The 12,283-nt window shown below is 36.6% G+C and overlaps 1 protein-coding gene across 2 annotated transcripts in view; it reads left to right on the top strand.

Annotated features, from left to right (window-relative positions):
• Positions 1-1,105: 1,105 nt before the first annotated feature.
• Positions 1,106-12,283, top strand: part of sema3h (sema domain, immunoglobulin domain (Ig), short basic domain, secreted, (semaphorin) 3H) — a 28,004-nt gene continuing 16,826 nt past the window's right edge. For both annotated transcript variants that reach the window (XM_052094204.1, XM_052094203.1), the window contains exons 1-7: positions 1,106-1,636; positions 6,608-6,762; positions 7,335-7,397; positions 7,874-7,993; positions 8,921-9,014; positions 9,112-9,231; positions 9,831-9,976. In XM_052094204.1, coding sequence (XP_051950164.1) covers positions 1,537-1,636; positions 6,608-6,762; positions 7,335-7,397; positions 7,874-7,993; positions 8,921-9,014; positions 9,112-9,231; positions 9,831-9,976 — 798 coding nt within the window. In that variant the 5' untranslated portion in view covers positions 1,106-1,536. The remainder of the gene's footprint in view (positions 1,637-6,607; positions 6,763-7,334; positions 7,398-7,873; positions 7,994-8,920; positions 9,015-9,111; positions 9,232-9,830; positions 9,977-12,283) is intronic.

The following is a 12,283-nucleotide window of genomic DNA, read 5'->3' as shown; positions in this document are numbered from 1 at the left end:
CATTGTTTGTTCATGTGTCTGTCAAATATTATGAATCATATCCTCAATGATTTGCTTCAATGAGAACGAGCATAATGATTGAACAGATTAAAAGCATCAATGTCCAAAAATGATATATCTCAGGTACTCAGGAAAATTATTTTCATTAATATCTTTAAGGGAATAAGGAACATTTGTTTGCATACTTTTCCATTGTGTGGATTTTCATCTATCGATAGGGGGAAAAAACGTTGGTGAATAAGGTTAAACGAAAATGTTTCTAGAAGTGTTCTAAAAAGTTGTCAACGTGATTTATACAACACTGACCCCTGGTGGTCATTTATATAACTCAATTTCTACAGCATTCAATGCAACATTATTTAGATTTTTAGGGTGGCAAGTGTTTGTCTCTTCATCTTGCTGGAAATAAGGTGTCAGGACTTTGTTTTGTTTGTTAGACCAAGCCATGTGAAATGGCTATTAATAGTGAAATTCTGCCTTAGAAATGTCTTCATGTTCCACAGAAAAAAATAAAGTCATTCGAGTTTGGAGCATCATGAGGGTGAATAAATGATAGATGTGTCCCTATTTAATCCTCATTTTGGTTGCTAGATGGCGCCAAATCTTCACAGTTTCATTCCTCTGATGAGCAGGAGATATTTTTAAACAGTAAAGTAACAATAAATCCTAAAGGGCTGTTTGTGTGAGTGTAGCTGTGCAAGTGGGGTTTCCACACTCTCTCATTTTCCTCTTGTTTTGATCTTTTGTTTATTGTTTTTGTGTCCTGATTCAGTTAACATCAATTCTGATGTTGTGTGATTTAATTGTGTTTTGAGTGTGCTTTGTGTCTCTCTCGTGTGTGTGTGTGTGTGTGTGTGTGTGTGTGTGTGTGTGTGTGTGTGTGTGATGCGTAACAAGACAGTGTGTGTAAGAGATGGAGAGGTGACAAGATAGAAAATCAGCATGAGATTTAGATTTAAAAATTCCTAATAGAGGGGTTACATTCAGCAGCTGTCTTACTCTTTATAAAAAGCACATATAGCAGAGAGAGAGAGAGAGAGAGCAGAGGGTGGGTACAAATGGGACAGTTCCCTCCTTCCCAGCAGGGGAGTGTTTGAAAGAAAGAAGTGAGTGATAAGAAAATACTAAAGGAGGGAAGGGAGAGAGAGAGAAAAATCATACCCAAAGAGTTAAAGATGAGATGCAGAGACAATGTATGAGATGCATACAACAGAGTGCAGAGGAGAGGTAGCAAACGGATAGAGACATACTTGGAAGAGAGTGAAATTCAGCCAGCAAGGAGGAGAAGACCGAAGAAGAGGAATAGAGCAGCAAGAGAAGAGGGGATTCTGCAGCAAGACTTAAGCAGGATTATATTACGCTGCACTACACTGTGCAGAACACACATACAAACACGCACACACTTGTACAGAGGTGTGCGATGTAGACAGCATTTGTCAGTGTGTTATTTCTGAGCAGAGGAGAAAGAGAGAGCGTGTGTGTGTTTACTCCGTGGCAAACTGTGTGTGCAAGAGTTGCAAAGTGTGTTCGACAGTCATGATGAGGATGCTGTCCCTCTTCTGCTTTCTTTCATTGGCGGCACATTTAACAGAAGCATGGAGACCATCACAGCCACGACTGCAGTTTAAAAACTCAGGTAAGATAACTGCCCCTAAACATGAACACAACAATTCATTCTGTCTTTTCTCCACTCTCTCACCCTCAATTTCAGTTTCCAAGTATTTTGTTGGCATGATTGTTAAAAGGATAGTTCACTTGCCCTCATGTTGTTTTAAATCTTTCCTTCATGAAATACAACTGAAGTTGTTAGGCAGAACGTTAGCCTCAGTCACCTTTCACTTTCATTGTATGGAAATAAGGAGGCCATGAATGTTAATGGTGACTGATGCTAACATTCTGCTAAACATCTCCTTTTGTGTTCCACGGATGAAAGAAAGCCATGATGGATTGGAACAACATGAGAGTGTGTAAATGTTGACATAATTATCATTTATGGGTGAACTTTTCCTTTAATCAAATAAGATGCCAGTGACGTTAATAAAAATATAAATTACAAGAAAATACAATAAAACTGGGGAAAAAAAGAAGCATTCAAAAAGACACAAATTACCAATAAGAATACACAATTATGGATTTACACTGACAATTCTTGAAAATGTTTTCAAAGCAATTGCTTGTTTCTGTGGGTATACAGCTCAAATATGAATTTTGCTGCAACAGATGCATGACTTGCATTTTTTCATCTTCTGATCATTTTGAAAAATGTGATTTGAAATCTATGGAAGTATTGGAAGAAAATGTGTCCCAACCTTGCCTGTCTGTCTCTCTTTATCCCTCTCTGATTAAACAAATTATCTTAATGCCATCTGTAATCAGGTGGGGTTTGACAGGTGAATATTATGTGTGATAGTGTGTAGACTGTAGCTGGTTGTGTTTCATGATGACCTAGAAAACCCTGTACAGAACACCAGTCTATCCATCACACCATTTTGATTTTCAGGGACAGACAACACAACTATCATTGAGCATAAGATAAAAAAAATAAAGGAGAACTAAAAAATATGTTTTATGGAAGGACACACATACACATTTACAATTATGTGTCATTACATACAAGTGAAACTAACTCATACATCCAGCAAGATGTGTTAGCACAATCCTTCAGTGAAGCTCATCTTGTTAAAATAGATATTCTAGCTGGTATGTGTTGATCGTTCAATTTGTAGTTGACCAGTGATGTGACTACAACTGTGTTGTAACATGAGCATAATTCAGTTAAACACTCTAGAGTCTGGCATTATGTATGTGTGTGTGTGAGGGGGTTGGGGGGGTGTAGGTGGTTTACTAGGACTTCTTTTTAGGTTACAAACTGGTAATTACATGGGTGTTATGCTATAAATGTGGTTTATGAGGACATTTCTAGAGTCCCCATAAATCGTTAATGTCTTAACGATTAACTAAACCGATGTATTATTGAAAATGTAAAAATGCAGAAAGTTCTTTGTGAGAGTTAGATTTAGGGATAGGGATTGGGTTAGGGGATAGATTCTATAGTTCGTACAGAATAAAAATCATTATGTCTATGGAGAGTCCTCCATAATGATAGCTGTACCAACATGTGTGTGTGTGTGTGTGCATGTGCACGCATTTGAGTGCTATAATTAAGATGTGTACTTATATTCTGTTGAGGTTAAGGGTCATGGTGAGTAGGTCTGTCTGACCGAGAGTTGAGAAATTCCAGAACATAGCAATGTGTTCACCCAGTTAATTTTAGGTGTCAGTGTGTTTATGTATGAGCTCTGGACCTTGTGTGTCTCAGTCACAGATGCAAAGTCACACCTGTTAACATTTCCACCACATGCATTTTATGATCATGCCAACTGAGCAGTAATAGCTGATAACTCAATTTCCACAGGAAGTGTGCACTGTTATTTCTTGACCCTTAGCATCGCAATAGGAAACCTTACCCCAAGGGAATACATGTCTGACAGCACACATCTACACACACTGGCATACTGTTATCTTCCCTCTCGGTATATCAAGTGTGTGCTAGTGAAAATGTTTCTAATTAATACTGAAATTATTGTTGCAACAGTGGAAAGAGAGAGAGTCAGTGCTGAAAAAACTGCTTTAAATTTACATGATTTAATCCTGTACATAATTTCCACATGAATCAATTAAGTTACATCAGCATCTTTCTTCTTGGTTTAGTTCACCTAATTTGTTGATGTAATGTCAACATAATAGAAAAAAAGTTATTTTTATATGACAAAATAGATTTGCCTCAATTTCAAAGTGAGTTTAGATGTGCCCTAGGCATGATTTATTTCTTTAGAAATATAAAACTTTTGTTACATTACTGATGTTTATATTAAGTTTAAGCTTGTTGGCTAACTTTCAGCTAGCAGTAGCATACATTAGCATGCTAAATGTTAAGTAGTAATTGCTCCTTGAGTAAAGCAATGCACAACATGTCCTTTGTATACCCACCCTCAAATGCTTCACTCTTCACCTGAATGGTAATCCAGCATAACAGAATTGGTTCTTAATCCCAAAATAATGTGTGACCTTAAGTGTTTAGTTTATTTTCTCATCTTGCTTTCGTCTCACTCAATAATACATAAAATAACTTTTCAAATCCCACACAAAGCATGCTGGGAACTACAAATCCCATGCCCAGTATCAGTTATTTCACAGCCTCCAACACAAATGGATTAAATTCAATTCTAATTTTTGAATGCAACGAAATTACGTTTTTACAATAGTTTTAAGAATTGTTGCATTGGCTTAATTAAGTTAATTGAATGAACAGCAAAAATAATTTCATGCCATGGTTTACATTCGCCTTACATAATTTTATCTAGTAGAATGCACATTCTAGAGAATTACATTAATCGAAAGCAAAGAAAACACATTTAGAAGAGAAACACAATTTGCTGCATAGATCACAAATAATATGGAAAACCTGTGTTTTCCCAATTTTTGTGTGTGTGTTTCGGCCTTTTTTCTCTTTTTTTGGGTGAAAATATTCTGTGGATTAAATTCTGCCTTTTTCCTCTTTTTTTGGGATGAAAATATTCTGTGGATGAAATTTAGTTGCATCCTTGGTAATTATGAGTAATTAATTTATACGTAACTATTAGTCGGGCCTTACTAACACAAGCATTACTCTTGCTCATACTTATGTGATCTTGGCATGACTCGCGTTCAACTCACTGCTAAGTGCTAGCAACAAATGGTGCTTTGACCTCTGCATGAAAAGTGCTGCAGTGGATGTCTTGTTTTGATTGTAGTGCTTGCACAGCCCACATAATGATACATCATCTGAATTGTCTGTTACTCATCGGCTACTGCTTCAAAAGGTCAAAATGTGGTAAAAGTTAAAACTGTTTGAAATTTCAGTGTGGTGAAATGAGTGATCCAGATGGAGAACAACAACCAGTTTTAAGTGTTAGTTGGAGTAAAATATGTTCAAGCTCAACTTGTGCTGCTGTTGTCTTTCACAACAACTCCAGGTAGTTAATGATATTAAAGAAAGTAACCGTGGGCCATTAGTTCATGTCATCTACCCACTCGGTTTAGGCACTGTCAAAATACAGTCATTGCAACTCTGTTGAGTATTGGCACTATGGAGCCAAATATTTTTTCATTTGGCAATTGAAAAAAAATGTATATGCTAAACATTATCCGCTAAAACACACGCTGATGCAAGTGTAAATACTGGAGACCAGAGAATGAAAACAGGCTTCCATTATGAACTGTGGAACACTTCCATGTTCAGAAAAAAATGTGGATTTGGCATTGCTGATGAAAGTTAATTGGATCCCCATAAGTATTTGGCACATAGCCTGTCCTGTATTTTTGGGTTAAAGACTTAAATTATATCTCAAATCATAATGCTTGTTGAGGAGAGTGAGCTAATATATTTTGAAGTGATTTGCCTGGCACACAAATAAATCCCATAGACACATGACTAGAATATCATAGAGACTTGATATTCTTGATAGGGGTCCCTTTTGACGTGGGTTAGTAAGCAACGCCTGGCAACCACACAGAATACTCTAACAGTGTAGAATGTTCTTGGATGTATCACATGCCACACATTTACAGTAATCAAGTCTTTTCCATGACTGAGGTAATCTAAAGTTAAAATAAACACACACACATAAACACATTGTCTGCAGCTTAATATATCCTCAGCTGGTCTTAGATTGACAGACACTAGAGTGAGCCCAACAGGAGCGGCTAAAAGCCACTTGATTCTAGACCACCTAGTCATGAAAACTCCCTCACTACCTTTTAAACTCACACATGAGACAGGTGGAATACCAGCCTTAATCCACTTAAGTGATTTTAGTACCCTCACCCTCATACATGTGCAGACGTACACACCCTTGTTGCTATTGTTGTAAAGGAGTGTGCATTGTGTGTACATCCCTCATGACTGCTGAGATTTTTCATTGTGTGTGGGTGAGTGAGACAGCATTTTTAAAAAGTGATAATCATTCATCTCACTTAAATCTTTCGAGAGACTAACATCAACAAGAATGTAATGTTTGTGTAATTGTATGTTTAATAGTTTAGGCCAGACTCTGGCTTTATTCTGAAATGTTCTTAAATACTGTAGAATTAATTTATATGTTTTCAATCTCTTCTTTATATTCCTCCTCTTTGTTTATTCAATTCCTCTCTTGTTTTCCTTTGTCTTAGGACTTAACACTAAGTCATTTACTGATTGGGCAGCAATCAGTTGCCTTTGGTTTTGGAAATGTACAGATCCTGTAATCCCTCTGTATTACTGTGGCGCTGACTGACACTTTAAATGTTTTTAACTAATAAAAGCCCCATCCTACTGTCCTAATATGTCTCCCTGCATCTATTACTCTGTCTCCCTCTCTTTCTTTGTACTCTGCTCTCCTTGTAAAAAGAGATGAAGCTAAATTGAGTTTTCTTTATTGGCCTGAAAGAAATTGATTGAGCAATACATCAATTTGATTATAAATCTGAAGCCAGATCAGCCAAGAGAGCCTTTCAAAAAAGAAGATACATCACTTATTACAGAAATTATTAAAAAAATCTGATTTCTGTCTCTGTGTGTCTATCTCAGAGCTGGTGCGTAGTGGCAGGCTCCTGTCTCTCTCTTTGCCTGCTGGTGATCTGAACTCTCTGCTGCCAGATGAAGATGGTAATCGTCTTTACATTGGTATGAAGAACTATCTGCTCTCCACCAGTCTGGATGACATTACTCAAACACCCCACAAGGTATGCACACACCCACACACATGCAGTGGTTCATTCTTATATTAACAGCACTGAATGATTAATTAATCATATACAACTCTTAATACAATCAAAAGACATTTGGAAATCTACATTTGTAAAATATTTTTTCATCTTACAAAAACTGTCCCACCCTCAACATTTACAAAAAACTGTGTAAATTGTTTGTTACTATGTTAACAGTATTAACTGTTAGTAAATACTTTCTTTGTCACATTGAATGGTAAAATTCATGTAAGAATAGTTTTACGAACAATTTACACCGAAATTTGTTCTGCTCATGTTTTATGAAAGAGTATGGTGACATGAGTGTATTTGTGTGTGCATGTGTGTATCAGTTGTGAGTATGATTTATTGTGCCCGTCCCTGCTTGTCTGATTTACTGTATTCATGATTTAATCTGAGTAATGTCAAAGTGGCATCCAACTGCAATTCCTCACATACTATATGAACAAATCAGCATATGCATCAGGATTTAATATGACTAAGAGGGACCTTTATGCATTGTTATTTGCACCAGATTAATATCTCTCTGTGCATGTTCTATATTCCAGATACATTGGCCTGCAAATCCAGATCACATCCAGGACTGTTTAATGGCTGGGAAAGACCTGCAGGTGAAACAGCAATGTACAAACATAATGTTTGGCTCAACTATACTCGGAGTGAGAAAATGGAGTGAGACTGTATTATAATCCACATGACTAAACCATACCCTAATTCTACCCATTAAAGAACACTTTTTGCATTAATTAAACCCCCCCAATTTTTTAACATATATAAATATTTTTTGTCAGATTTTGATCAGTTCTGGGGACAGTTTTATCTCCAAACTATAGCTAAGTAAACATGGATGCACATTCACACAGCACAGGACTGTCTCATGACTTTATGAACCTCAGGTTTTTCGAACAGCTTTGCTTGAAGTGTCCGATCACCATTCAGAAACTGCGGTCTTAGACTGTTCAGGTTAAGCTAAAAGCATTTCAGTCCTTGCCTTTCTTCATTCTTTCTGCATTAAAGTCAGATTGACCTCATGAACAGACATTTTTGTCTTGTGTTGGGAAGTGATTGTTTTCTGTTTGTGTCACAGATGGATTGTGCTAACTTCTTGCGGGTGTTGGAGTGGTTTAACCAAACACACCTGTATGCATGTGGGACTGGAGCATTTAACCCTCGCTGTGCCTTCATCCCCACCAGCCTCTTTCATAAGGTAAAGATGGACTACATTTCCAAGAATGCACCTTTCTATTATGGCTGTGCATTTAACATGTAGTGTGAGTGTGTTTGGGAGTCTGGAATGATTGCTTGATGTCAGATATGAGTTATACTCCCCTATACTGAGAATGATTTATCTCTGGTCAGTAGAGTTGCCACCTTGGCCTTGTAAAATTCCTACCCTTGATCAATGACAGAAAAATGTATTGCTGGCTATCATACAGAAAGAATTTTTTTTTTTAATGATTGTTCACTTTTGAATGTTATGTGTGTGTGTGTGTATGTACAGGTATAATATGTTACTTATACTGGCCTAAGCAGTTTTCTTGAGTTTATGGTTAACACTGTACATTTGAATGTTTTAAAATGTATAAATATGTATGTGTAAAGTATAAAATTATGTATAAAGTAAAAAATAAATTATATAAATATACATAAATGTACATATACATCCCCTTTAAAAAAAAAAATGTCAAGATTGAATTTGAAGTTTTACTAATTAAATTTAGTTAAGGATCAAAAAATTCTATTTAACCATCTCAACCATCATCTTCACGTTTTATTCTCCTCCTTGTATAATGTTCTTATAAATAATGGTTTATATGTGTGAACGCGTCTGGAAAATATTCAAATGCCGAGATATTATGCGTCCCCCAATGGAATACATTTTTTTCAAAAACCGTGACGATCCTGGAAAATCCTGGATGGGTGGCAACCCTACTGGTCAGGCTGGTTAATTAGCTGGTTTTAGATGGGTTTCAGGCACTTTTCAGTTGGTTTTGTTGTGAGACCAACCTAAGATTATAAAAGCTACTGTGAGCATAAACATTAATAACAATAAAAAAAGTGTGTTACGTACAGATTCAAACAGCTTTTCAGAAGAGTAAAAAAGTAACTGTTAATAATATAAAGGATATTTCAGGCTGAAAACCAACCCCTGAGGTATGAAGACACTGAATCAGGGAAGGGAAAATGTCCTTATAACCCTCACCAGAGAACAGCTACTTCCATCGTAGGTAAGACATTAGTGTTTATCTATTTGTGAGTATCGTCCGTCTAACGTGGCAGTGTAACTATTCTAAATTATCCAAATCTTTGTGTGTGCTTATTTAGATGGGGAGCTATATGCTGGGATCTCATCTGATTTTCTAAGTCACGATACAGCATTCTTTCGTAGTCTGGGAGAGCGACATGTAATTCGCACTGAACAGTATGTCTCTACTTGGCTGCAAGGTAATGCATGCACTCATATAACTACATATACACTCACTGAGCACTTTATTAGGGACAATCAAGGTTCGACATCTTGTACATGCTGAGATGCTATTCTGCTCAATACAACTGAGTGTTTATCTGAGTTGCTGTAGCCTTTCTGTCAGCTTGAACAAGTCTGGCCATTGTCTAATGATCTCTCTCATCAACAAGGCGTTTCCGTCCGCAGAACTGCTGCCCTCTGGATGTTTTGTATGTTTCTGGATGTTCACATCTGGTTGATGTGAACATAACTGAAGCTCCTGACCCATATCTGCATGACTTTATTCATTACACTGCTGCCAAACAATTGGCTGATTAAATAATTGCATAAATAAGTAGTGTACAGATTCCTTATAAAGTGCTCAGTAAGTGTACACCTTAAGTAGCAATATGACTAGCTGACTCTACTTAAACAAGACTTACTCTAACAAAAATACACATAACCTATCGTTTACAACAATTAAGGATACATTGTGCTCTATCTTTAACTGGAAACAGCAAAATATGCTACCTTATTCTTTGCACAATAAAGATTTGCCTGTTGTTAACTAGAAGTCTCTATGTCTCTCTCTCACCAGGCGCTGATTTTGTGCATGTTGCAGCAATGTCAGAGAGTGATAATGAGGAGGACGATAAGGTGTACGTGTTCTTCACTGAGCGTGCTCAGGAGGCAGAAGGGGTGGCTGGGAAGGTCCTCTATTCTAGAGTCGCCCGCGTCTGTAAGGTATTTAGCAGTATGTTCCTACGTGCATACCTGCACTTTTGTGGCCCCTGTACCTGTATGCCCACCTCCATGAGTCTGATAGGATGTGTTTGGTGACATGTCTGACTGTTTCTCTGGTGTATTCTTGTATCTCTCTTTGAATTTGCAACATTTCTATAGGAACCCTAACAATAACATAATATGGTGGTACCATGGTGATGGTATCAAATGGTAATAAAGCACAACAATCTGGTTCCAGAAGGCAAAATCCCATTTATTTTTTCCATAGAGAAATTGATGATTAACGAGGTTGTTCTGAGGTTGTTTATCAATGGAATATGCTTCTGCTTAAAGGGATAGTTCACACAAAGATTCAAATCCTCTCATAATTTATTGACCCTTTTTTTAAGCCATTCCAGATGTGTATGACACAGATTCTTAAAAGAATATCTCCGCTCTATATGTCCATACAATGTAAGTGAATAGTGGCCACAACTTTGAAGGACCAAAAAGCATATAAAGGCACTAAGGTAGCATAAAAGTAATCCATAAGACTCCAGTGGTTAAATCCATGTCTTCAGAAGCAATATGATAGGTGTGGGTGAGAAACAGATCAATATTTAAGTCCTTTTTTACTATAAATTCTCTTCCCAGTAGGTGGTGATATGCAAAAATAATGCAAATCACCAAAAATATAAGTAAGAGAAGAATGTAAAAGTAAATATGGAGATTTATAGTAAAAATGCTTCTGAAAATATGGATTTTATCAAGGTATGAAGTCCGTTTTCATATTGCATGTTTTCATATGTACTCCTGGCACAAATAACTAAATTGCTGTTTCTGGAGCATTGCTATCGTGAAACAGAGATCGGGTATCAATGTTGAACCCTTAGACCTTTGAAAAGATTTGTTAACATTAATTACATTTATTTGTTAACATTAATTACATTTATAGATGGTAAATTATATATAAAATTTAACAGAGTGACGTCACTACCGCGTGCGGGCAATTGCGTATCAACAGGTTAAGCCATCGATACACATTATTTTAACTTTCTTTTTAAAAAGTTGTTTAACATCAGAATCCCTGGTGAAAAGCTCCACTACCCATGATCCTGAGGGGAAAATCCATCAATCAAAGATTTGCAGCAGCAACCGCTCACCACCATGACGCACTGCAACGAGTCTGTCTCTCTCTACACTCTCAAGCTGCATATATGTTTGTATTAGGGCTGTCGACTTAACGCGTTAATTCAGTGCGAAAAATTTTACAAAAAATAACGTGTTCAAAAAATGAACGCAATTAATCGCATGACCACGGACAAGAATAAGGAAGATTACTGAGAAATGCAAGCTTGTAGTACCACCTGTTTACTCCAGAGGGCAGTTAGTGAAATGTCAGCTGTATGAGCAAAGTGCAGTTTATACAGTGAAGAAAACACTTCAGTAGGCAGAACAATACAAACAAGCGTTACGTTCTCGAAGGAGTGCAAATGCGATCTAAGGGATCTCAAGATGTGTTTAAAGATTGAGTATTAAACTATATTTAACTTGACACAGTGACCTAAACATTTTATGTTTATGACGCAACACACCCGAGACATCTGATAGATATATATATATATATATATATATATATATATATATATATATATATATATATATATATACACTCACCTAAAGGATTATTAGGAACACCATACTAATACTGTGTTTGACCCCCTTTCGCCTTCAGAACTGCCTTAATTCTACGTGGCATTGATTCAACAAGGTGCTGAAAGCATTCTTTAGAAATGTTGGTCCATATTGATAGGATAGCATCTTGCAGTTGATGGAGATTTTTGGGATGCACATCCAGGGCACAAAGCTCCCGTTTCACCACATCCCAAAGATGCTCTATTGGGTTGAGATCTGGTGACTGTGGGGGCCATTTTAGTACAGTGAACTCATTGTCATGTTCAAGCAACCAATTTGAAATGATTCGAGCTTTGTGACATGGTGCATTATACTGCTGGAAGTAGCCATCAGAGGATGGGTACATGGTGGCATTTAAACGATGCCCAATTGGCACTAAGGGACTTCAGGAGATTGTCTTGACCAGGACCACACCCCTAAATGCATTGAAGCAACTGCCATGTGATTGGTTGATTAGATAATTGCATTAATGAGAAATTGAACAGGTGTTCCTAATAATCCTTTAGGTGAGTGCATATTATATATATATATATATATATATATATATATATATATATATATATATATATTTTTAAATATTTAAAGATAACTATGTATAATTATATATTGATATAAATATGAATAATCATTATA

This window comes from Xyrauchen texanus, chromosome 27 (assembly GCF_025860055.1).
Source record: "Xyrauchen texanus isolate HMW12.3.18 chromosome 27, RBS_HiC_50CHRs, whole genome shotgun sequence".
Classification (NCBI taxonomy): Eukaryota; Metazoa; Chordata; class Actinopteri; order Cypriniformes; family Catostomidae; genus Xyrauchen; species Xyrauchen texanus.
Note: the sequence above shows the minus strand (reverse complement) of the source record. Positions and strands in the feature narration are given on the sequence as shown.